At 38.9% G+C, this 22,355-nt stretch overlaps 3 protein-coding genes across 3 annotated transcripts; all 3 read left to right on the top strand.

Annotated features, from left to right (window-relative positions):
• Positions 1-1,506: 1,506 nt before the first annotated feature.
• On the top strand, positions 1,507-6,304 carry mfsd5 (major facilitator superfamily domain containing 5). Its single transcript, XM_024292259.1, has 2 exons — positions 1,507-1,664; positions 4,217-6,304. The coding sequence occupies exon 2, from the start codon at positions 4,298-4,300 to the stop codon at positions 5,744-5,746; it is 1,449 nt and encodes a 482-aa protein (XP_024148027.1). The 5' UTR covers positions 1,507-1,664; positions 4,217-4,297; the 3' UTR covers positions 5,747-6,304.
• A 279-nt stretch (positions 6,305-6,583) lies between these two features.
• LOC112158757 (protein lifeguard 2) lies at positions 6,584-12,949 on the top strand. Its single transcript, XM_024292263.2, has 12 exons — positions 6,584-6,971; positions 8,591-8,681; positions 8,799-8,887; positions 8,978-9,042; positions 9,118-9,171; positions 9,261-9,311; positions 9,490-9,529; positions 9,657-9,694; positions 9,798-9,885; positions 10,004-10,099; positions 11,333-11,386; positions 11,492-12,949. Exons 1-12 carry the CDS (start codon positions 6,957-6,959, stop codon positions 11,639-11,641), a joined length of 831 nt encoding a protein of 276 aa, XP_024148031.1. The 5' UTR covers positions 6,584-6,956; the 3' UTR covers positions 11,642-12,949.
• A 221-nt stretch (positions 12,950-13,170) lies between these two features.
• si:dkey-21c19.3 (sentrin-specific protease 1) lies at positions 13,171-22,259 on the top strand. Its single transcript, XM_024292258.2, has 18 exons — positions 13,171-13,806; positions 13,989-14,047; positions 14,157-14,338; positions 14,472-14,547; positions 16,104-16,296; positions 16,379-16,523; positions 16,600-16,718; positions 16,976-17,256; positions 17,358-17,421; positions 18,280-18,318; positions 18,410-18,494; positions 18,570-18,707; positions 19,327-19,458; positions 19,575-19,778; positions 19,852-19,931; positions 20,012-20,096; positions 21,217-21,312; positions 21,392-22,259. The coding sequence occupies exons 1-18, from the start codon at positions 13,673-13,675 to the stop codon at positions 21,452-21,454; spliced, it is 2,175 nt and encodes a 724-aa protein (XP_024148026.1). The 5' UTR covers positions 13,171-13,672; the 3' UTR covers positions 21,455-22,259.
• The last annotated feature ends 96 nt before the right edge of the window (positions 22,260-22,355 follow it).

Genomic DNA, 22,355 nt, shown 5'->3' with positions numbered 1-22,355 from the left:
TTGGGGAGGAGGTGGGCCTATGACAGACTTTGAAGGTTGGTCTACTTGATAGAAGAAACTCTCCCCTGTGCCCCGTCCCTCTTGGTTTTTGATCGCACATCAGACATGAAGGCCCATTATTTAGGAGAGTGTTTGGACACCACTCTTGACTCCTGGTGGCAGGCCTTTCCTTTGGGGCTGGAAGAACCTCTGGGTGGATGAGGTGTTTTACTGGACCCTGGGAAAGGTAGATGATCTGCTCTTTACCCAGGCTGGAACCACAGCCTGTGTTTCTGTGCTCTCCTACTCCTGGGGCTGCTATGTCAGACCCTTAGGCCCTGTTTCAGGGTGGCTGGTGTCAAGTTGTCTGGGGGGGTGGTTGTCCCCTGGTCTGCTTCGCTATGAGTAGGGTATAGGAATCTGGAAGGCTCCGACTGTCATTGTTGCAGCATTGTCTTCTCTGGGCTGTGAGTGAGGGTTCCATCTTCTTAGTTTTCTTTCAACGTTTAAATTCCATAACATCATTATACATTTACATAACACACTCACCTGAGCACACCTGCCTGCTCACCCTTGCACCGACAACATTTGCATGCATGCAGGTGTGATACATGTGCTACATGTGTCTGTGTATGTGCGTGACTTTGTCTGTATATGTCCCACATATGTGTGGGTCTGACATGTTTATGAGGGTTTTTGCAGTTAACACTTTTGTGTGCTGTTTGGATGTGTTAGGTCACTGAACTACAATCAATCCAGGACATCTTACGCCAAAAATTCAGCCAGTGTGATAAATACCTGGTACTCAACAGTGCAGGTGAGTTTTCCAGATTCCTTGTATTTCTTGCAACATAATAAAGTGTAATTTAAATATGCGTAAAAATAAACAAGTAACAATAAATAATGACAAATCCATTCACATTCTAGATTCATAAACTTCAGCCCTCATAAAAATAATACAAATAGAACATAAACAGAACATCATTAGAACTTTATACTACATGGTCATCTCTTTGCAAAATTCAAAGTATTTCCTCACATTAGACTGTAATGATGGTTTGATCATTTTTTGCTGCCATCACATGTGTGTTGTCTGTTAAGATGGTCGTTTTTACGTAATAATAAAATAAAACTATATCTTAATCCAAATGGTATTATATGATCAATTTATTTCATATTGAAACAATTGTACTGTATATTGGTCTAGGTTAATTTGATTTGATTCGATTCACAACTTGCATCAGACAGATCGACCTGGTTGGATAAACTGGTTTATTAATATTCGATTAATTGTTACACTTTTACTGTTTAGTTGTCTATTTTTTTTACCCACATCTTTATCTTTTTATTTCTTATTGTAAATTACTCTCCATGTACACAAAAACTATGTCTACTTTTTCTCTTTTCTTTCCCCTCTTAAGGTGAATGTAGAATTGACAAAGGTAGTCAGAGATGGTATCTCTTGGAAATGGATGTTCTCAGGCATCAAACACCTGCTCCAACCAAGTACCAACAGAGCACGAAAAAGAAGAGCCACGGCTGCCCCCTGGTGGTGAAATAATAGCACACACACCACATCCAGGAAGTGAATGTTTTAATGTGTGTACCTGATTCTGTTACCTACTCGTTCAAAACTGACGGTCGCGAGGGACTCGCTTGATATGGGACGGTTGTCAAATATTACGGTAGGATTGAATACGTTGGATAATGTAGTATTGGTATTGAAAAATTAAGATGGCGAGACCACTTAGTCAACTTAATCGTAGTAGCATGCAGCTAACGTTAGCTAATAGCATACGGTGTTCACTACTTTATTTCAAGAACTAAATTGTTTATCTGTGTTTTAGGTATTAGAAATTGTTGAGTAGTGTTAAACTATCATAGAAAAAAAACAACTTTAACCACAAATTAAAATTAGTTATTTTAAATAGCAAAAATATTTAGCTAACACCACATTTGATTTTACCCAGCTTTCTTTATTCAAATCGTTGTGAATGTAGAACAGATGAAAAAATCTCCTTTGAAAAAACTTGTAGCTGTGACATAGATGCTACAGTTGGTTCCCAAGGTTCCTGCTCCTCTCTATTCTGAGCATCCACTTGCTAACAAATAGATCCATGGGTCTCTCTCTTTCCTCATCCTGGTATCTGGCTCAAAAATGTACAGCTAGATAGCTCCAATATTGGTCGACATTTTCATTGCACCTACTATGTTAGGTTAGGGTTAAAAGGGGCTGTAAGAATTGACTGTATAAGATAACTGTACCGAGGGAGTGTGTCACCCATAGAAAATGCCTTACTTCCTGGTCCAGTGAAATGAAGCCAATTCAGTCGTTTTTTTTTCACGATGCGGACGTCGCCATGTTGGAACCAGATGACGGTGATCAGTCATGGTTGATCTAGGTCAATATTTCTATGGCAGCTACTGTCACCAACCATGAGTAAGCTTGTTGGTAGTCCCACGCCCCTTCCACTGACAGTGTCCTCAGGAGAAACTGTCAATCAAACGTTTGAGATGGGTGCCAACGGACATCACATGCTTTAACTGAGGCTTCTGATTGATCAATTTATAACTTTCACAACTTGTGATAAAGACAATATATCATGAAAAAAAAGTATGATTAGCGAGAATATGTTAAAAAATATGCATCTGAACATGTATTAACTGTGTAATAGCGGTTTATTTCTCAATAGAATTTGAATTTCTATAGCCAGCGCATACTTCTTCTTTGGAATATGAGGGGGAAGGAATCGCTCAGTCCAGTTCTAATATACAGTCAATAGATGTAAGCTAGTGGGAGAGTGTGCAAACCAGGAGTGTCCAAGTCTAGGCCACAAGGGCCGATGTTCTACATCTTTTCCAACCAACCTGCCATTGAAGCTTCGTATTGGCTAAACACACTTGATCAAGGGAGTCAACAGCGGATAAGGCGGGATTTCTGGAAAACTAGCAGGAAGCCGGCCCCCCGAGACCTGGATTTTGACACCCCTGGTGTATACCAGGGGTGCAACGGATCAGAAAACTCACGGTTCGGATCGTGTCACGGTTTTAGGGTCACGGTTCAGATCATTTTTCGGATCAGTAAAAGTGAAAAAATCTACGTGAAATCTAAATGAGGGCTGCACGATGGCGCAGTGGTTAGCGCTCTCGCCTCACAGCGAGAAGGCCCCGGTTCGAATCCCGGCTGGGACCTTTCTGTGTGGAGTTTGCATGTTCTCCCCGTGCATGCGTGGGTTTTCACCGGGGACTCCGGCTTCCTCCCACCGTCCAAAAACATGCTTCATAGGTTAATTGGTGACTCTAAATTGCCCCTAGGTGTGAATGTGTGAGTGAATGGGTGTGTGATTGAGGCCCTGTGACAGACTGGCGACCTGTCCAGGGTGTACCCCGCCTTCGCCCTTCAGTAGCCGGGATAGGCTCCGGCACCCCGCGACCCCGAAAGGGACACAGCGGTCAAGAAAAATGGATGGAAATCTAAATGAATCCTTTTGCTTGCCATACTATCGTCCCCTGACTGCACGCGTCCCTGTTACTTCGTCCTGAGCGGAACAGCTGCTGCTATGGCGGATCCTAACAGGGAGATTCACTGAACCTAGAACGGACACTTGTACCAATACTTTTATTCAGCTCTTAAAATTAAATAAACCTGATATTTTACCATCCATGTCCTCCATGATGAAGTCGAGAAAAGTTTTCGACGGGAGCTCCTACCACAAGCAGCAGCAGCTTTGAGTTCCCACACTTTTGGAGAACTGTCAAGCAGCTACTTTAGCGCTTGTTAAAACAAAGACAATTTACATGAATTTGATGCAAATTACATTCGATGTGAACGGACAACTGATTTCAATTATGCAAGGCCGAGGTGTGTGCGCACGCGGGGGGTGGTGGTTGAGGTGGTCCGCGGTACACGCGTGTGCCGAACCGTGGCTTGTGATCCGTTCGGATCAAGGTTTATCTGTGATCCGTTACACCCCTAGTGTATACAGATGGGTGACGGACAGTGGGGCTTACTCTGTGCCAACAGGCACGTTTCCAACCCAGAGGCAAATTTCTGATGAGCTCCTGTTGCTCTGCAGAAACTATGTCCTAGAAAACAATAGATCTATTGATTTAGGGTAAAAGCAGCATGCTCACAATTAAAAGACCACGGAAAATGCTTATACAATAGATCAAAAGGTGACTGGAGAGGGACTTAAAAGACACATTCATGTTTACATTTTCTTTTTCTCTTCCGAAGGAGCTGAGGAGCAGACGGAACAGAGTTGGAACCGCTTCAGTCTACCTATTTTGACCTCAAGCGGATGCAGTCTCAACCACCATGCTGGTCACAGCATATCTCGCCATCATTTTCCTGCTCGCCCTGTGTGTTGGCCTGGAGCTGACAGCACGCCGCATCACACCCCCTGAGTCTGCTCCTTCAGCTGTGGCCAACCCAGCTTTCCGGCGTTTCCAGAAAATCTTCCTGAGGGCTTACCTTTTGGCTCTGTGGGCAGACTGGCTCCAGGGACCCTATCTCTATAAACTATATCGCCACTACAGCTTCCTGGAGTCCCAAATAGCCATTTTGTACGTGTGTGGCCTGGCTTCCTGTGTTTTGTTTGCTCCCTTCTCGGGCTGGCTGCCTCAAGCCTTGGGCCGCAGACAGACCTGCCTTCTCTTCTGCCTGTGCTACTCTGCTTGCTGTCTCACAAAGCTTTCCAGAGACTACTTTGTTTTGATTGTGGGCCGTATTTTGGGGGGCCTGTCCACATCCCTGCTTGCAACCACGTTTGAGGCCTGGTACGTGCATCAGCATGTAGAAGTCCACGATTTTCCGAAGGAATGGATTCCCAGCACTTTCACCACAGCTGCTACTTGGAATCACGGCCTCGCTGTGGGAGCAGGGTTGGTGGCCAATATGCTGGCTGAGTGGCTCCACTTGGGCCCAGTGGCTCCATTTCTTCTGGCTGTGCCCTGTCTGTGCTGCTGTGGCTGGGTGGTGCTAACAGACTGGGGGAAGGAGGAGGCTGATGGCAGTTCTGAAGGGGACAAAAAGACTCTACTACTTGGTACTCAAAATGGAGGAGGTCCCCGTTTAACCGCAAAAGGCAGGTTCTCCAGGAGCTGCCACGAAGGGCTGCGTTGCCTGTTATCCGACAAAAGAGTGCTCCTTTTGGGTGGAGTACAGGCTCTATTTGAAAGTGTTCTCTACATCTTTGTTTTTCTATGGACTCCTGTACTCGACCCTCACGGGCCTCCTTTGGGAATAGTTTTCTCTTGCCTGATGGCTGCAAGTATGGTCGGCTCCTTACTGTACCGCCTCGCCACCTCCACTCACTACCATCTGCAGCCTGGTCACGTGCTCTGCCTCGCTGTTCTGATGGCCTTCTTCTCCTTTTTCATGCTAACTTTCTCGACTGCAGCAGGACAGCCGAGACCACATGAATCTTTTTTGGCCTTCCTGCTGCTAGAGTTGGCCTCTGGTCTGTACTTCCCGGCAGTCAGCTTCTTGCAGAGTAGAGTGATTCCTGAAGAAAAGCGAGCGGGCGTGTTGGCCTGGTTCCGGTTGCCATTACACCTTCTGGCCTGCCTGGGACTCCTGGCGCTCCACGGGGAGGTATCGGGAACGGGTGGAGGAGAAGGCGGTGGCGGCACGAGACACATGTTTGGAGGCTGTGCCGTCATGATGCTGGCAGCACTGATGGCTGTCGTTAGTCTTTTCACTCTGGGTAGAAACGATGCCGACCTCAGACTTGAAGGAACTAGAGGAGACGGGGAGATGTTTTAAGAACTGGAAACACCTTTGACTCCACAGTTTAGGATGCCACATTTTGTTGATAGAACTTAAAAGAAAATGTGTTCGGTAAGTTCATACGTTTGCCAAATGAAGGAGATTGACAACCTAAATAAGGCTAGTTTACAACTTTTGTCACATCATTTGTTACCTTTTGGTTCTTTATTTAAGAAAACACCTATAAATGTTGTCAAACAAAATACTTTGGATTTGACAAATTTTCCTGGAAATTTGTCAAATCTTTCAAACCATTCCAGGCTGAATGTATGGAGATGGTGTTATTAATGGGATGCAGTTCATTTATTTTCTTCTAAGCAATCAGTTCAGGTGCCCATTTTAATTTAAAGAATGATCCCATAAATCCTTCACTTCAATATATTTTATTTTAGTTGTTTCAAGTGTCTTACGATCATTTAGGTCAGATTTTCTTTGGATTTTTTTTTTCTTCTTCAACTTGAGGATATATTGTGCGTTATGCTAGTAGCAAACATGTTCATCACACTTTTAATAAATATGCACCTACCTGTTAAAAAGGTGAATTTGTTTTCTGGATGTCTGTGTTATTGTGTTTTATAAACTACTTTATTTAAAAAAAAAAAAAATTAATTTAAATACTGAGAATCTTACTGATTTAATTAAAATAATAGTTCATGCTGCACAAGTCTTTTATTTACTAAACAGATGCTTTGGGTGTGTTTTAGAAGACCTGCAATAACTTAAATCTACAACATTTTTCTAGAAAATACGTTTCTAGGATTGATCTTGAAATTTCTCAGATGTTAAACTCTCTCAACCCCTCCCACTTCTCCGTTAAATCTGCTGCAGAACAGATTTCTAGATTTCTCTGGACTTGTGTCCTTGTAACAAATGATGCAGGTCCGTGCCTCCCCGTTTTTTTCGGTGCTGTGGTACAGTCCCAGCTCTCGTCTATGGGTCTGCTCCATCTGGATGCTACTAGAACATCCCTGTTTAGGTGAGGGAGGGGGCCATCTGCACGCTTTAAACGGTGTCTATTTGGGATTACATCATCACATGCGAGAGGCTTTGGAGCAGGCGAGAAAGACACCAAAAGTCTGAGATCCTGTCTGCGTCACCAATCCTTGGTTAGGTTTCAGGGTTACAATAACAAGGAGGGAAACACTTGAGCCTCTTATACTGGTTAGCGCACGGATCAAGACGACCGGCTGGAAAAAAGACTGACATCATGACACAGGGCAAGGTATGATCTGGCTGGTTTTAATCTTTTTATTAAATCTATGCCTAGACACTTGAATGATCTGAATTTGTGCAAGTGCCTTACATTATTACGTAAGAGGTAGGAAACATGGACCATTACTCATTCAAAAATCATCCTGTTTCTAGATTGAAGTCCACTTAATAGGTTAATAAAATAATTATTTGTGCCATGTATCAACATCCTTACTTTACTTGAGCTATTCTCCGTCTGTTTTCTTGATTGAAATAGATGCTCAGGAAAATGCGTCAGCAGTTGTTGTGTCCCTATGACAACCTATTGCTTATAGATGGATACAACCCAGACAAGCCTCTAGTTTTGGCCTTTAAGGCCTCGTGTTTTCATCAAAATGGTGACTGGACCCTCTTAAAAATTAACCCTTACATGTCACTCAAAATGTTATGTAACATTTGCGATTTGAAAGATTTGTAAGACAATTGCTTGGTGAAGCTGCAATTATAGATCCTTATTTTTATGTATTTATTTTTTGGGTGTGATCTAACTTTACATTTCAGTAAAAGTGATAGTGTATGTTATGGAAAATGTAGCTACAAGCTAGAATGGCCCTATAAAAGGAGAAAAAACAGCAGGAGTTACCTAAATTAATAAGTTTTAAAGGAAAATGTATATGTTAATGACAAATTATTTTAAAAAATGACAGTTTTCAATTAAAATAAACTACTGTAACTTATCAATCTTTACAAAAAACATATATATCTAATATACATATCTTACATATCTTATCTAATTTTAGGACTCTTGGATGCCTTAAAACACTTGATTAAATTAATAAGCAAGAACTATTTTTTAAAATGAGGTGACATGAATTTTGTCAAGGTTTTCTTAGAAGATTGTGCTAATAGAAACCCTCAAATGCCTGTCAGGTGGAGCTCTAGTTTCTCTGCTCTCTTTAGGGTCAGTGGTGGGGTTCACCATGGGGGCTCCCCTCACCAGCTTCATTCAATTTATGCACAAATATGCTCTCAGAAGAACTGCTAGTCTTTAGAATAGACTATTCTCTGGTCAGTCACTTATATTCTGTCTGTGCAGATATACAAACAGCTGCTGAACTCTGAACACAAAATTAAATATGATCTAACTTTTAATCCAAAGATAAGAGTTGTTTTAATTTATAGAACCTCACAAGATAAAATCCTTTATTTATAGATTTTTTTTACCTAATTGGAACAGGTGCTACCTATGTGCATAAAAGTATCATGGGAATTTCATTAGTATATTCATTAATGAAAGCATATGTCTGGTTTCATTAATAGGGAGGGTTCATCTTTCTTTGATTAGCTTAAAGTGAATCATCTATGCAGTGAATTCAGATAGTAAAATGTGAGAGCTGAAATTTGAAATGTAATTCCTATGTATCTTTTATTCCAAATGGATTTATATTGATAATGTTTTTGTATTAATAGACTTAATGTTTGCTAATGAAGGTGATGATGATGATTTTATACATTTTAGTTAATTAAATGAGTTTCAAGTTCAGGTCAACTGTAAAACAGGCTTTCGTTGTCACGTTAGTAGTAACTTTATCTCTCAAGGACTCTTACAAGATTAAATTAAGTGTTTTTTTTTTTGTTTTTTCCAAAAAGCTTTCACTTGCTAACAAGTCCACTGACGGCTCCTCCTGTGAGCAGGCCATCGTGGCACCATCTCCTCCGACGTATGAGGAAGCTACAGTTGGTACGGCTGAACTTTTCCAACATTTCATCCTAAAACTAACAGTCAAATTGTCATTTTTTTGGTGATAAATGTGTGTTGCATAAGCATATTCAGTGGATAACATGTTGCTACCTTTAGGCATCAGTGCTCCGTGCTACAATGATGTTGAGATGCTTACAGAATTCACCTGGGATGATCACAACATCAGAAGAATCTTCATCCGTAAGGTATAACATGGGTTTATTATCTGAGCTATTAATGACAGTTTATGATTTATTTGATTCCTTCACCACTAATTTACTATGTATTCCCATAAGGTGTACACCATCTTGTTGATCCAGCTGCTGGTGACTCTAGCTATTGTGGCTCTTTTTACATTCTGGTGAGTATTGCTCATTGTTATTTTAGGGTTTGATCAGCATAAATGCAGTGCCTAATTTAAGGCTTTTTCTTTCAGTGACCCTGTCAAGGAGTACATTCAGACAAACCCTGGGTGGTACTGGGCCTCATAGTAAGTTACCCCTTGAACCAGAAAAATCAATTGTTTTTGTATAAAAACCTCTCCAAATGTGGCATTTATGGATGTTATTTGTCTTACAGTGCCGTGTTCTTTGTGACTTACCTGATTCTGTCATGCTGCTCCGCACCAAGGTAATAGAACATTTCTAAAGGGAGTTAACAACATGAACATTTTAGATGTTTTATGAGTTTTTTAATCTGTCTGATGAAATTCAGTGCATAAAACAGAGTAAGCACAGCAACATGTGGAAGTTCTAAAAAGATTAAAATTACCCTGCTTATTAAGAAAATGTTATTGTCATTCCTGTAGGAGACAGTTTCCCTGGAATCTGATTTTACTTTCCATCTTTGTAAGTATTAAGCCAATTATTATCTTATCTGTTGGAATATTTTGTGTCACAAGTTAATGTAAAGAATAACAGAACATCCTATGTGAAGTCAATGTTGACAGCATGTGTGTTCTTTGCTTTGTTACAGACTCTTTCTTTGGCCTATATGACAGGGATGCTGTCCAGGTATGATTATTTAGGTTTATCGAGCAGCCGCCTATATTTCCTGTTTGAATTGTGTGTGATAAGTTAAGCTAAATAAATGGTGGCATATCCATTGTTTTTACAGTTTCTATAACACCAAGTCAGTTGTGATGTGCCTGGGCATCACGGCTTCAGTCTGTCTCCTGGTCACAGTCTTCAGTTTCCAAACTAAGGTGAGAAAATAAAATGTCCCCTCTTGTGCTTTCTTTGAGATCATAAAAGTGTAGTAGTTTATGTCAAATGCCTTCTCATGTTTTCTGCATGTCTTGTTGCTCTCTCCTTTTTTTCCAGATCGATGTTACTTCATACCAAGGAGTACTCTTTGTCTTCTGCATGGTTATGTTCATCTCCGGACTGCTCCTAGCTATTGTCCTCCCTTTTCAATACGTAAGTCAGACTTTATTCATTAAGGAAAAATACCCAGGACATCATGTAGAAGCTGTTGATGGAGATAAAATGTTACATAACATGAACGTCTTTGAGAAACTAGGGCTTAACTTGATGAGATCATGACTTCACTCGAGCTTTCTCAGGTCCTTTCCTTGATCATATTCGATTCCCTGACTCATCACAGATATGCATGAGGTCAGGATCAGGCCGCATCGTTTTTCAAGGCACAAACTGGCCCTTTGGCATCATTTTTCCATTCAGAGAAATGTGATACAGTTGTCATTTGACTTTTAAAGCAGACACCAGGAGGCTCAGCCAAACGCTGATGGCATCACACTCTAACAAGTTGGTTGTGGCAACAAAAATGAAAAAAGACCAAAAGAAAAAAACAAACAAACTTCCGTTTATGCCATTTAAAATACTTTTTTATAATTATGCTAAAATTGGCTTTTCTTCAATAATTAGAATGTGAAGATGAGCAATTAAAGTTGTTATGTGACTATGGTGTAAAATTAAAATGTCTCAAGTCACAAAGGAGTGGCAATGATCTGAAACTCTGTCATGGCCACAGGTGAAGAGGTTGAGCATCTGTAGATTTAAAGATAAGAAACTGATCTGCTGGAACCTCAGGAAAGTTTTACATCTTCATATATGATACTGGTAAATGCTGATATAAAACAATTGTTAGCAAATAGCAAAAAATAAATAAAGCTAACCACTAAAAAATAAATGCCAAACAATAAAACTTCTGTTGTAGAACAAAAAAAATAAAAGATAGTAATAGCTAAAATGGCACATGTAAATAGACAATATAGAAACCACAGAAACAAAGGTAGGCAGTGAGGGAAAAATACCATCCCAGATCAAACCCAGAAGTTTAGACCTGCAGTGGGATAACTAAATACATGGCTGATGGTCAATCAACTTTAAAGAAAATATTCAAGATCCAGCCTCAAAGATGGAAATATACTTTATTTTAGCCTACTCCATCTGCAATCAACTCAAAGAATTTCTGCTAACATAACACACAATGGCATTTTTGCATATTTTGTCAATGAGAAGCAGTTTTTTTTTTCATTTGAACTCTGAAGAGTACCACATTTGGAAAAATTATCATAGTAAATGTGTCCAAATTGGACTCTTTTCTAATTTATACTGAATTATCATGATTTATGATTGGTATGCAGGATTTGAAGAATCATGCCTAACTTGCCAACTTTTACAAAACAGGTACCTTGGTTGGATTCCATCTATGCTGCTCTTGGAGCTATTCTGTTCACTATGGTAAGAACAGTGATAACAAAGCAAGTCAGATACATATATAATGTATTGGTGAAAATTACATAAAGCAAATGTTTCTTTTTTCTCTGTCTTTTCTGTTTGTTTCAGTTTCTAGCCTTTGACACCCAGCTCCTAATGGGTAACAAGCGGTACACCATGAGCCCGGAGGAATACATCTTTGCCACTCTCAACATTTACCTTGATATTGTGTATATCTTCTCCTTTTTCCTTCAAATCGCTGGCACCAAACGGGAATAAGCACATTTTTTACAAGTGGCATACAAGTGTGGCATTGTTATGAAAAGTTAGTTAGAATACATATTGACTTTATGCATTGCTACAGCAAAAATTGTGTTTTAAAAAATGTAAAAAAGGCATCTACTGAAATAAATCCACGTCCATTCACATTTAATAGATGATTTTATCCAAAGTGACTTTAAGATAAGGTACATTAGCAGCAAAAACTAAAGTCAAAACTTTCTAAGTTGGGGCACATTTTCAAACCTATAACTCAAGTTAGCAACTTAGCTATACCAGCTGAAAACATTAAATATTTTTCCATTCATAGTTGATAAACTAAATTGGCAATGATGACAAAAAGCTGTATATGTATGTTACAAACTTAAAATAGTAGCTTTTTAGTCTCATTGGATGCAGTCTATAAAACAAAATGCATGAGTGCTGTGAATGATAGACTATTCTGAACTCAGTCATCACATCTCTAGAAAAATCTGTGTAACTGCTGCTTTCATGAGTGAAGGTACACGTTTGTTTAAATAGCTTTAAACATATTAGTGGTTATTATGTGTTTTTCTTCCCTTCTGATCTTGTCTTAATACTGTGAATTACAAGATTTCTCCTCTATGTACTGTAACATTGTTAAAAATAAGGCTTGTTCTGAAATTTAAATGACAATCTGATATTGTTGCTGCAGACCTAAGGACTATGTTACTCACCCTTCTTTATTTGTTCACTTCATTTCATTTTTATAAAACTCTTTGTGTTCAGAAAGCTTAACAGACCTCACATTCAATGTCATTCCGTTCTTGTGCTTGTTTAGTATTAGTCCAACAAAAGGGATTGTATGAATTTGAAATATTTTAAGATTTGTTTGTTTGTTTATTCAACTTTACAACTAATGCCTTTTGGTTCTATGACTCTGTAAACTTTGAGCTGACTTGAAGTGTTGACGGACGGTAAAGATTAACATGTACAGTAACAGAATGAGAATCTTCATTGACATGTACAGTAACAGTGCCAAACAAATGGATTTGCTATAAGTTTTGATAAGGTATTTTTGGAAGGATGATTAAAGCTATTGTTCAGATTTAAAATTTTATTTTTGTATGATATACAGTGTTTTTCAAGAAAGATAAATACATTGCAAGGTTGATGATTTAAGAACATGTATAGACAACTTTTTACTTGGTTTATTACTTGATTGCTGTACATTAGAAACAACTAATACATTTCATTGTAGAAATAGCGTTGCTGTGTTATTTAAGACATGTCTAAAAAAACTGGTCAAAAGTCTTCCTTGTTTCAATAAACTGTACTCAAATCATATTAAGAGTTTAGTTTATTCTTTTGTCATTTTCACATAATTAAATTCACAAATATAAATATACATTAAAATATATTTACCAAATTTACATCTATATAATTTATAAATGGTAGTGTTAACTGAAATAAATATAAATATATTTATCCACAGGTCACTGATTACGGATGTGACGTTAAAATTAGACGCTTCTTTCCGGATTGTGGTCCGCCAGTAAATTTTTAGTAAACTTGATTGTCCAACGTCCAGCTGTCCAATCAGAACGCAGAATGTTGCATCGTGAGAGTCAGCCATGTTGTGGTTTTGAATGAGGAAGAAGCGGGAGATGTTATTTAAATAGTTTATTTACCAATATAGCCACAATAATGCCTTGTAAATAAGTTGGACTGAGACACAAAATGATAGCAAAACCTCCGACATTGCTCATAGTGACTCAACGTCTTCTTGTTTGAATTTAAACACGTTTCAATTAATCAGCCGCGTAGCTAATGACGCTAGCTAGCGTGTTAGCTTAACAGCGCTAAATCCAAGCTAACGAGCTAGCAGTTGTGTCGGGGGAAGTATAATGGTTTATGTTCGGCTTGTTAGCGTCTGTAACCGCGTCAGCTAATCTACCTCAGTTTAATGAAGCGCTTTGGCTTCTTTTGACTTCCGCATTTTGATAAAACAAGAGCAGCTATAACGATTTAACTTTAAGCCAACGGCGTAATTTCTGAAACTTTTGAGCCATGTTAAATAAAATCTACGAATGGATAGGGACAAGCTTCGCCAATCTTCGAAACGGTGAACCAGCTCCGGAAAACTCGCGTGAAGACCAGTCAACCGCTGTCGGTCAACTAAAAAGGAAAAGAACAATTGAATGGTAAGAGCGTTAATCGCTTTTTTGTAGGTTAAATATTTTAAACCAATTAGCGCGAACGAGTTGATAATTACGCTGACTTGAAGTCGGTACGTCTAGTAAGTTTTAGACGTGTTTTGTTTTTCATTGTGAATTTAATTTCATGGTGCTAGAATACCAATGTTGTTTTTTTGTTTCCCTCCAAGTTTGCAAGATGACCATAACATCGATCAGGATGGTTTGATGATTAAGAGAACCCGGATGGGTACGTGCATTATCATTTATACATACACATGCGTGAGTTTGGGGATATAGCTTTAATAAGATTCTCCTTCTATTGCTTGTGCGTTTTTTTATTTATAATTTTTTATTAGGAGACCTCATTGATTCAGTCAAGAGTGCAGCAGAAGGGGTCAAGAGCCACAGTACTTTTGTGTCAACTTGGATGAAGAACAATATGAGCCCATCTCTAAGAAATATTCTCCCTACCTCTCCTGGCTTGCCTTCTGGAGAGACACAGCCTTCAACATCAGCAGCAGCCTTGACGAGGAGACCAGTAAGGCTTCTATTTTATGAGCTTCCCCTTCATACATTGTCAAAACGTCTTTAGAGATGGCAAAAATACTTTTTTTGTCTCAATATTTTAAATGTCAATCAAAATTCTTAATGTCTCTTGTGTTTGATCCAAGATTGCTGAGAGGCATACGCTGAATGAGAAATTTGCTGCTCCTTCAACAACTTTAGAATGGAAAACATCTAAATCAGGTAAAACTGCCTTTTACACACTGCTAAGGAATTGGTATGAATTTAGTGAATAATATGTAACATTTATGCTGCAACCCAGGGCTGGGCAATAAATTTGATTTTATCGCATATTTCAAATTTGCCATTTAAGATTTTTTTTTAAATAATTTTTTGTTTCCAGCATCCTGTCTTCTTTGTTGTTTGGATTGAGGTCAACCCACCCATATCTCGCAGCACGCTGACATTGAAATGCAACTTGCAAAGAGGAGCTTGTTCCCAAAAAAGGAACAGTTCTTCTTCAGTATTATGGAACTGTTTTGGTTATGCGACTTCAGACTTAGAGCAATAAACCACACGCTAAAAAATCAGCTTGAATGCCGTTGCTATCAAAACCGGGCGTAGGAAAACTTTGTTTGATCACCTGAAAAGAGTTACCCTGTCAAGAACAAGAGGTGCTGCTCTTTATGTGATGGGCAAGCTAGCAGCAGCTCACTAAACACCTGCTGTATTTGTACTGATACTCTCACTGGAGACTATTTCAAAAAGTCAATGAAGACCCCAAGTGCATTTTTACAGATAGTTGCTCGTTTTATTCAGATCAACTTCCAAAGAAGATGTTAAAATGAGAGTTTTTGTTAAACATATTCTGTTATTTATCTTTTTCATTTTAGAAAATAAAAAGAGGGAGGGAAAAAGTTGGTTAAAAATTGGATATCAGATTTGTTGTGAAAAATTTAGATTTTATTTTTACGCCACGTCACCCAGCCCTACAGCAACCTCGCGTTTTTATTTATTTTTTAATCTGTTGAAGAAAAGCCTCCACTGAAGTAATTCAAGTAGGAAAATATGTTGTTTATGGAAATACACATACCACTGATTTTTATCAAGTAAAGGCAGATTAAAAAAAACATGTATGAGTTTGTTCTCCATTCCTTTTTCTGTCTAATTCTTATATATTAAAACTGAGAGCTCAAGTAAAGAGAGGTATTTAAGTTATAGAAGTGGGTTTATACATTGAAATGATTAGTTTATTGTTGGATGTATTTCAGAATTGATCAGAGTAATTTTCTGAGCTTCCGCTCTGACTTGGATGTATTTTAAGGATACATTTTTTTTATTTTGCCAAATTACCAGTTTTTGAAATTGTGGTAGAAATATTTTTGTGTAGCAGTGTGTTGAGAGCTGTACTATCCAACAAGTGCAACCAAAACATATATACTGAACGCTCCCAGAGTGCAATTGTAATAAAATGTAAAATAATTTAGCAAACGTCATCAAGTTTACTGTTCATTGGAGGCTTTTTGTCAAGCACTTAAGCAAAGGTTGTGGTATATATTGGTGGTAAAAAAAAAAAAGAAAAGAAAATAATGTGGTTGCAATTTATGATTCCGGTATTAATGGAAGAGGATGCAACTCTTCCATGCAAATAGGTTTTTCACTCTCTGTGGTCTCAGGTTACTGCTGGGCTGTGGAGCATGTTTCAGAGATAAAACGGCTAAGACCTGTAGAATGTTTATCTTTTACTTCATGTGAGTTTTTTTAAAAACAATGTTTGTTTTTTTCTCTCTCAAATTTAGAGTTGTTGCGCAATGAGAAATTTGTTACGGGGTCAAAGGTCTGCCGGCGGCAGATGTGCATGGGTCTTGCTCATCGCGAAGTGCCAAAAACAAATGGGCACTCTGTCAACGTATCGCCCTCGGCCACTTCCAAATCACACCTCAATCCCCGATTGGGCAGGCCGTTGAATTTCCGACCTCATGGAGCATCAAGGTATTCGTTTTTTTCCTGGTTTCAGTTGTTCCTTTTGTTAAACTGTCAGCCAATGATTTTTAATTCCTGAGCTCTTTTGTAGTTCGTTTAGTGACTTGGGTACGCCAAGCAGCTCTGGTACCAGCATGTACGAGAAGACATTTCCCATCAAACTGGTTCAGAGTCCCACTCACAGCACCTCCTCCAGCCACTTACCAAGGACCAAACAGCACTGCACAGCACAAGAGGTCAGTAGCACAGTGAGACTCCATCATTGTCTAAAACAATTTGTGTGTAAAGGCTTTTGTTCTCCTTTAACCTCAGTCCATTTGTGAAGAAGAGAAGGAGATCTACCGGCAGCTTCTGACCATTGTAACTGGTGGACAGTCATCTTTCCTTCACAACGGCAGCTCGCACACCATTGTGAGATCCCATAGAGATTTGTACGTATTCAAAAACTACAAAATGCTGTTTCAGTGGTTATCAAGGGGGAGTTAAAGGGTTATGGTCATTAAGTTACCTTCATTTATTTAACTGAAAGTTCGCTTTTTTGTCTAAATGTTGCATTTCTAATATTTTGTTTTTGTCAAGAATAATTGACTATAGTCTTTTTATTAAAAACCCTTTTGACTGTTAACTTTTCTGACTTGGTTCATAGCGGTGACTATAGTTTCAATCTCCTCCTGATTTGTTTCTGCAGCACCAGCCTGCTCACCAGCCGCAGACTGCTACAGTTCTCCTCTCCAGCTCAGTCAGCAGCAGAAGGAACTTCCGAGGAACCCAGTAACCCTCCCAGCCCGAGGGCGACGGCCAGCCGGTGCTCCAGCAACATCCCCAGTCCAGTGGGGACTTCCATTCATCCAGGGATCCAACCATGGTCTCAAGACCCGGACACCAGCTCAAGCAGACCAGCTGCTCTCACATCATCTCCTTCTCCATCATCTCTACAGGATAATACCTCTCAGGACACACAGTCATCAGGTAAGATGTGCAAGAGAAGAATGTTGAAGTGAAACCAAGTAAAACTCTGGGTTTCTTTAGAATTATAAATCTTGATTTGTAACACTTTCCTCTTCTTGCAGCTCAAGATAGCGACTCTGTTATCATTGTTAATGAACAAAAGGGTAAAAGACAAGACAACTCAAGGTTAGTATATGTTCATCTTCAGAGTAACTCTTTCTATCAAGCTGCTTTTATCATAGTTTATTTTGCTTTAAACGTTATTTTACTATAAAGATCATTTCTATATATTTTTATTTCACCACAATTATGTTACTGATATGTCCTATTTAGAAAATATAAAACATCATTAAGAATAATTGGATGTTAAGACAGACAGGTATGTTTATTGCTGCATTGGTTTGCATCTCACTTTTTGATTAATTTAAGAATGACGTCACTCAATTTGTGATCAGCTTTAAGCTGTTATGCAGCTAAATTTTAAATAGAATTCTTCATATCGTCACGTTACATTTATAGAGCAGTAACAAAACATTAGCACAACTTTCTTCAATTCCAGAGTGTGGTTCATTTTGTGAAGAGGAAACAGATTTCCTGATAATGAAGACTTTGTTCAGGAAACAAAGAACCTTTTATCAGACACAAATACGCCTCCAAAGTCAGATCTATATCGGAGATATTCAGGGACACTGCAGGAAGGTTTTCCTGTTTGTCTAACTTTTTATTTTTTTAATCCATAAAGCATGAACCTTGAACATTCATTTATGTCATGAATCCATGTCACTGCAAATATTAAGATACTGACGTCCTTCATCCCTAAACACTCAGCTGAAAGAATGTTGAATTCTGTGTTTAAAAAATATATATTTTTTATATTTGATTTTATACTTAATCTATTCTATTCTATTCTAGAAACTGTTACATTTCATAATAGCTTGTCATCCATATATTTTAATTTTAAAAAGTACATTAGTTGTCTATAGTAGTAAAAAAGTTTCAAAGTAAAAGTAATTTTGTGAACATCAATAACTTTTATTTTCACAGTGTGCCATGCTTCCAAGCTGAGTTATGGATCAAAGAATTGTAAGTGTTTTACACAGAGTTGTATTTTTTTCTTGTTTTACATTTGAAGTGGTAAGAAACAACATTTCTAACATTAATTTTTCTTCTTAAGGACAAGTATGTATGATTCTCGAGCAAGAGAAAGACGAAGACAAATAGAGGAACAGGAAGCCCTGGCCGCCCGGCTGCTGCGGCAGGTAACTCGTCGCCTTCTTTGGTCCACTTTTGTCATCTTTTTACTTGTACTAACGCCTCATTGTCATGGGAACCAGCGGTTGTCTGAAGAAGAACAGCGTAGTCCGGATGTGGAGGTCCGAGTCCGAGTTCCTCTGGAAAAAGAGGTTCCTTTAGCGATCATAGAGGAAGAAAAGCCTTTGAAAGACAAACCAGAGTTTCCTGAACTTACAGAGGTATGTCTATTCCCACATCTACATTTATTCATGGCATTTGTTACATGAACCACCAAAAATAGACTTGCAGTGTAAATGGTCATTCACAGATGACGGATACTGTTGAGCATTTATGGTGTACAACTTTAAGACCTCCAGACAGAAACCTACCAAGAGATGAAGGAGCAGCTTTGCTTTGCTTAAGGACAGATCACTTCACTTCTCTAAACAGACTTGATGGTGATGACAGGAAACTAGAGAAACTGTTTCAATGTTTTTTAATACATCAGCCTAAAAAAGCTTTTATCCTGTGCACCAAAAGCTCCCATCTAGAGAGAAAAGCCCAGGAGTTGGCTTTGGAGTTTGATCAGAGAGGCCATCAGTAACCATCCTATCCATTACTGTTCCACACTAACACCGTCAGAGGGAATGGACCCTAACAATGTGACAGTTTGAAGACACATTTTCTGTATTATATAAAAACAAGCTGAACTCTGCATTAATCAAAAGGGTGATTCTAACTGGAAAAGTTAACATTTCTTAAAGATTTCTGTCAGGTTTAGGAGGAAAAGTGTCATTTCTGAAATTAATATTGTACTGATTTTCATTTTTTGTTTTCGTATTGTGTTTTTTTTAACAGAGCATGGAGACTGAAGTGAGCAGGGCGCTGAAGGGCGGCAATCCTCACGAAATATTAAGTGAAGGGTTTGGTCTCAGCCTCACACGAAAAGATCTGCAAACCCTCAGCAATCTCAACTGGCTGAATGACGAGGTGAGAAGACACTTTTGAACATTTCAAATTAGATAACTCAGATTTCAAAATCGTTTTTAGTTTAATACTATCAATTTGTTCAATTGCTGTAAATTTGCTTCTTTTTATGATTCCAGGTGATTAATTTTTACATGAACCTGCTGGTTGAGCGAAGCAAAGATCCCAATCTGCCATCGGTCAACACGTTCAACACTTTCTTTTACCCGAAGCTGTGCAGTAACGGTTATTATGCTGTGCGCCGCTGGACCAAAAAGATGGACATCTTTGCTAAAGACATTCTGTTGGTTCCCATTCATCTGGGGATGCACTGGTGCCTCTCTGTGAGTCTGACTACCTGAAACTTGAGAACTCTAACACAAGGAAGTCATTCATATCACTTTTGATTCGTTTCAGGTGGTGGATTTCCGCAAAAAGTCCATAACATACTTTGATTCTATGGGTGGGAAAAATGATAAAGCCTGCCAAGCATTGTTGTAAGTTTTGTGGCATTTTGTGCAAGTGTTCAAAAACTACATGAACACACGGATGAGTATATTGTTTTCTTTCTCCGCAGTGATTACCTGCAACTAGAAAGTAAGGACAAGAAAGGCAAAGAACTGGCTACCTCAGGCTGGACTCTGCACAGCAAAGAGCCTAAAGTAAGTCCAGCACAGCTGATGCATCATGGGTATCAGAGTGTGTGGGGTTATTATACCATCTTTATGTTGTGTTCTGCTTAAGCTTTGTAATTTCTGAAAAACACTTATACTCTTTATCTAATATTTACTAACTCCTCTTTGGGGAACTTTATGTGTAAAGGTTAAAAAAAGTCATTTTGTCACACTAAGGAGTATCAGATTTTTCAGCATTACAGCCTTGTTTGGTTCACTTGGAAATGTGGTGGACAATTGAAGTGAACAATTGTAAACACTGGAATTGAAGCTCTGGTGTTAAAGGGCCTCTATCATTCTATTCTTATGCCTTTCAGAGCAAACTAAGCAATATATATGTGACCTTTGGCACACTAAGGAAGAATTTTTAATGAAATATGAGTCATTTTCGTGAACTCCTTTTCCCACTCGACCTCTGAGGTGCCACCTTTTGCTCCTTGTGGGTGCCGCCCATTTCATGAGGTCATCCTAGAGCTGGCCACTGCAGTTTGTCTGTGTTTTGCCCATGAAATCAAAGATGGATGTTCATATAAAATTAAAGCATTTTGACTATCACCACTATCTCAGTGGAGAAAGTGGTTTTGTGTATTGGCGTAGCAGCACAGACTCTTCCTGGAAGGGGCTGTCATTTTGGGCGGATTGGGAAGGGGCTGGTGATCAGAGAGCATGGTTTTAGAGGAATGCTCAGATATAAATGAATGAAGCAGAAAACTGCTTAGGGGCTGCTTTTGGTCATTGTAATACACGTAAAAGCTCAAAAATTGTGATTTTTGCATAGTATAGGCCCTTTAAAGGGTTAAAAAAAATAGAATTGCATTACATTTTCAAAGCTTTGTGTAAAGAAGTCTGCTGCCAGTTTTAGAGGCTCCCTGCTAGATGGCGACCTGACGTATCATTCTGATGATCTCCAAATAGTTTCAAAGGAGCCCAAAATCACGGTGCTTGATTCCTGATCATACTACGGTAGATCAAATTTGTGCATCAAACAAGACGGATTTCAAAATGGGGATACAAAAATGTTCATGTTTTAAGAGTATTGCAGCTTGTTTTGAACATCCACGCATTAGAAACACTTCGTTCAACAGTTTCGTCCTCCCTTTGCTTATAGGAAATCCCTCAACAGATGAACGGCAGTGACTGTGGAATGTTCACATGTAAATATGCAGACTACATTACCAAAGACAAGCCAATCACATTCACACAGGTAACCTCGGCCACCAACAACACTCTTCGTCGAGTTCTGTCATCATGAGCTGCTCCCTCAGAATCTTTTCTTTTGACAGAAACACATGCCCTACTTCAGAAGACGGATGGTTTGGGAGATTTTAAACCACAAACTCTTGTGATGTCACTTGTACAGCTGGCTCACCTTTGCGTGAGATGTTGAAACCGTTTCTCAGGAGGATTCGCCAGAGATGGTTCTCTTTTATTCTGGGAAAGACTTGCACACCAGCTCCTCTTCAGGAACCAGTTTTGTTGTTTTTTTTTGTCACCCTGAAGTTTCACTCGGCAGACGGCTGATGTTGAGATGAGACGTTTCCAGTCACTGCCTCCCAGCCCTCCAATAATACATCGAAATACAAAGATCTACAATACTGTACAACCCAGACAGAACTGGTTCTGAATTCACACTCGTGCTGACCTACAGCTCTTTACAGAAGTGCATTTTCTAACAAGAATGAAACCCCTGATGTGTGCTGGTATTGTTATCTTCACAAAAAACTGTTCTTTTTTTAATACAAAAGGGCTGCCAATAATCAATTGGTCACTTTATTACTGACAGCATTTGCTTATTTTTGTTAGGAATCCAAAAAAGTAGCTGACTGACACAAAAAACAAGAAAGCGCTCCTAAGTTTAGTCAGATGATGCTGCATCCATTTGATATATAGTTCAAGCGTAATGCTGTCTGACCGTCACTCCCTCACACAGCAGGACAATAAAGTTTTTTTCTTGTTTATTATTATTGTTAAGATTGTAAAAATGGAGTTTGAAAGTATATTTTATGTATCAGTCTTTGTTCAGCAGTACCATTCAGGGGCATATTCATTATATTTTGTACATATGGTAGAACACACAGCCTTCTATGTAATAAACATTTTCTATTTTATCTTGGCCTAAGTATGTTTTACAAATAAAGTGGTCCAAGTTTAGTGATGCTTGTGTATTTGCAGCAATTCATACTGTGTGAAAAGGTCACATTTGATAAATCTGAAAAACAGCGTCTGGCTTCGTTTTTGTTCTGGTCA

This window comes from Oryzias melastigma, linkage group LG7 (assembly GCF_002922805.2).
Source record: "Oryzias melastigma strain HK-1 linkage group LG7, ASM292280v2, whole genome shotgun sequence".
NCBI classification, from domain to species: Eukaryota; Metazoa; Chordata; class Actinopteri; order Beloniformes; family Adrianichthyidae; genus Oryzias; species Oryzias melastigma.
Note: the sequence above shows the minus strand (reverse complement) of the source record. Positions and strands in the feature narration are given on the sequence as shown.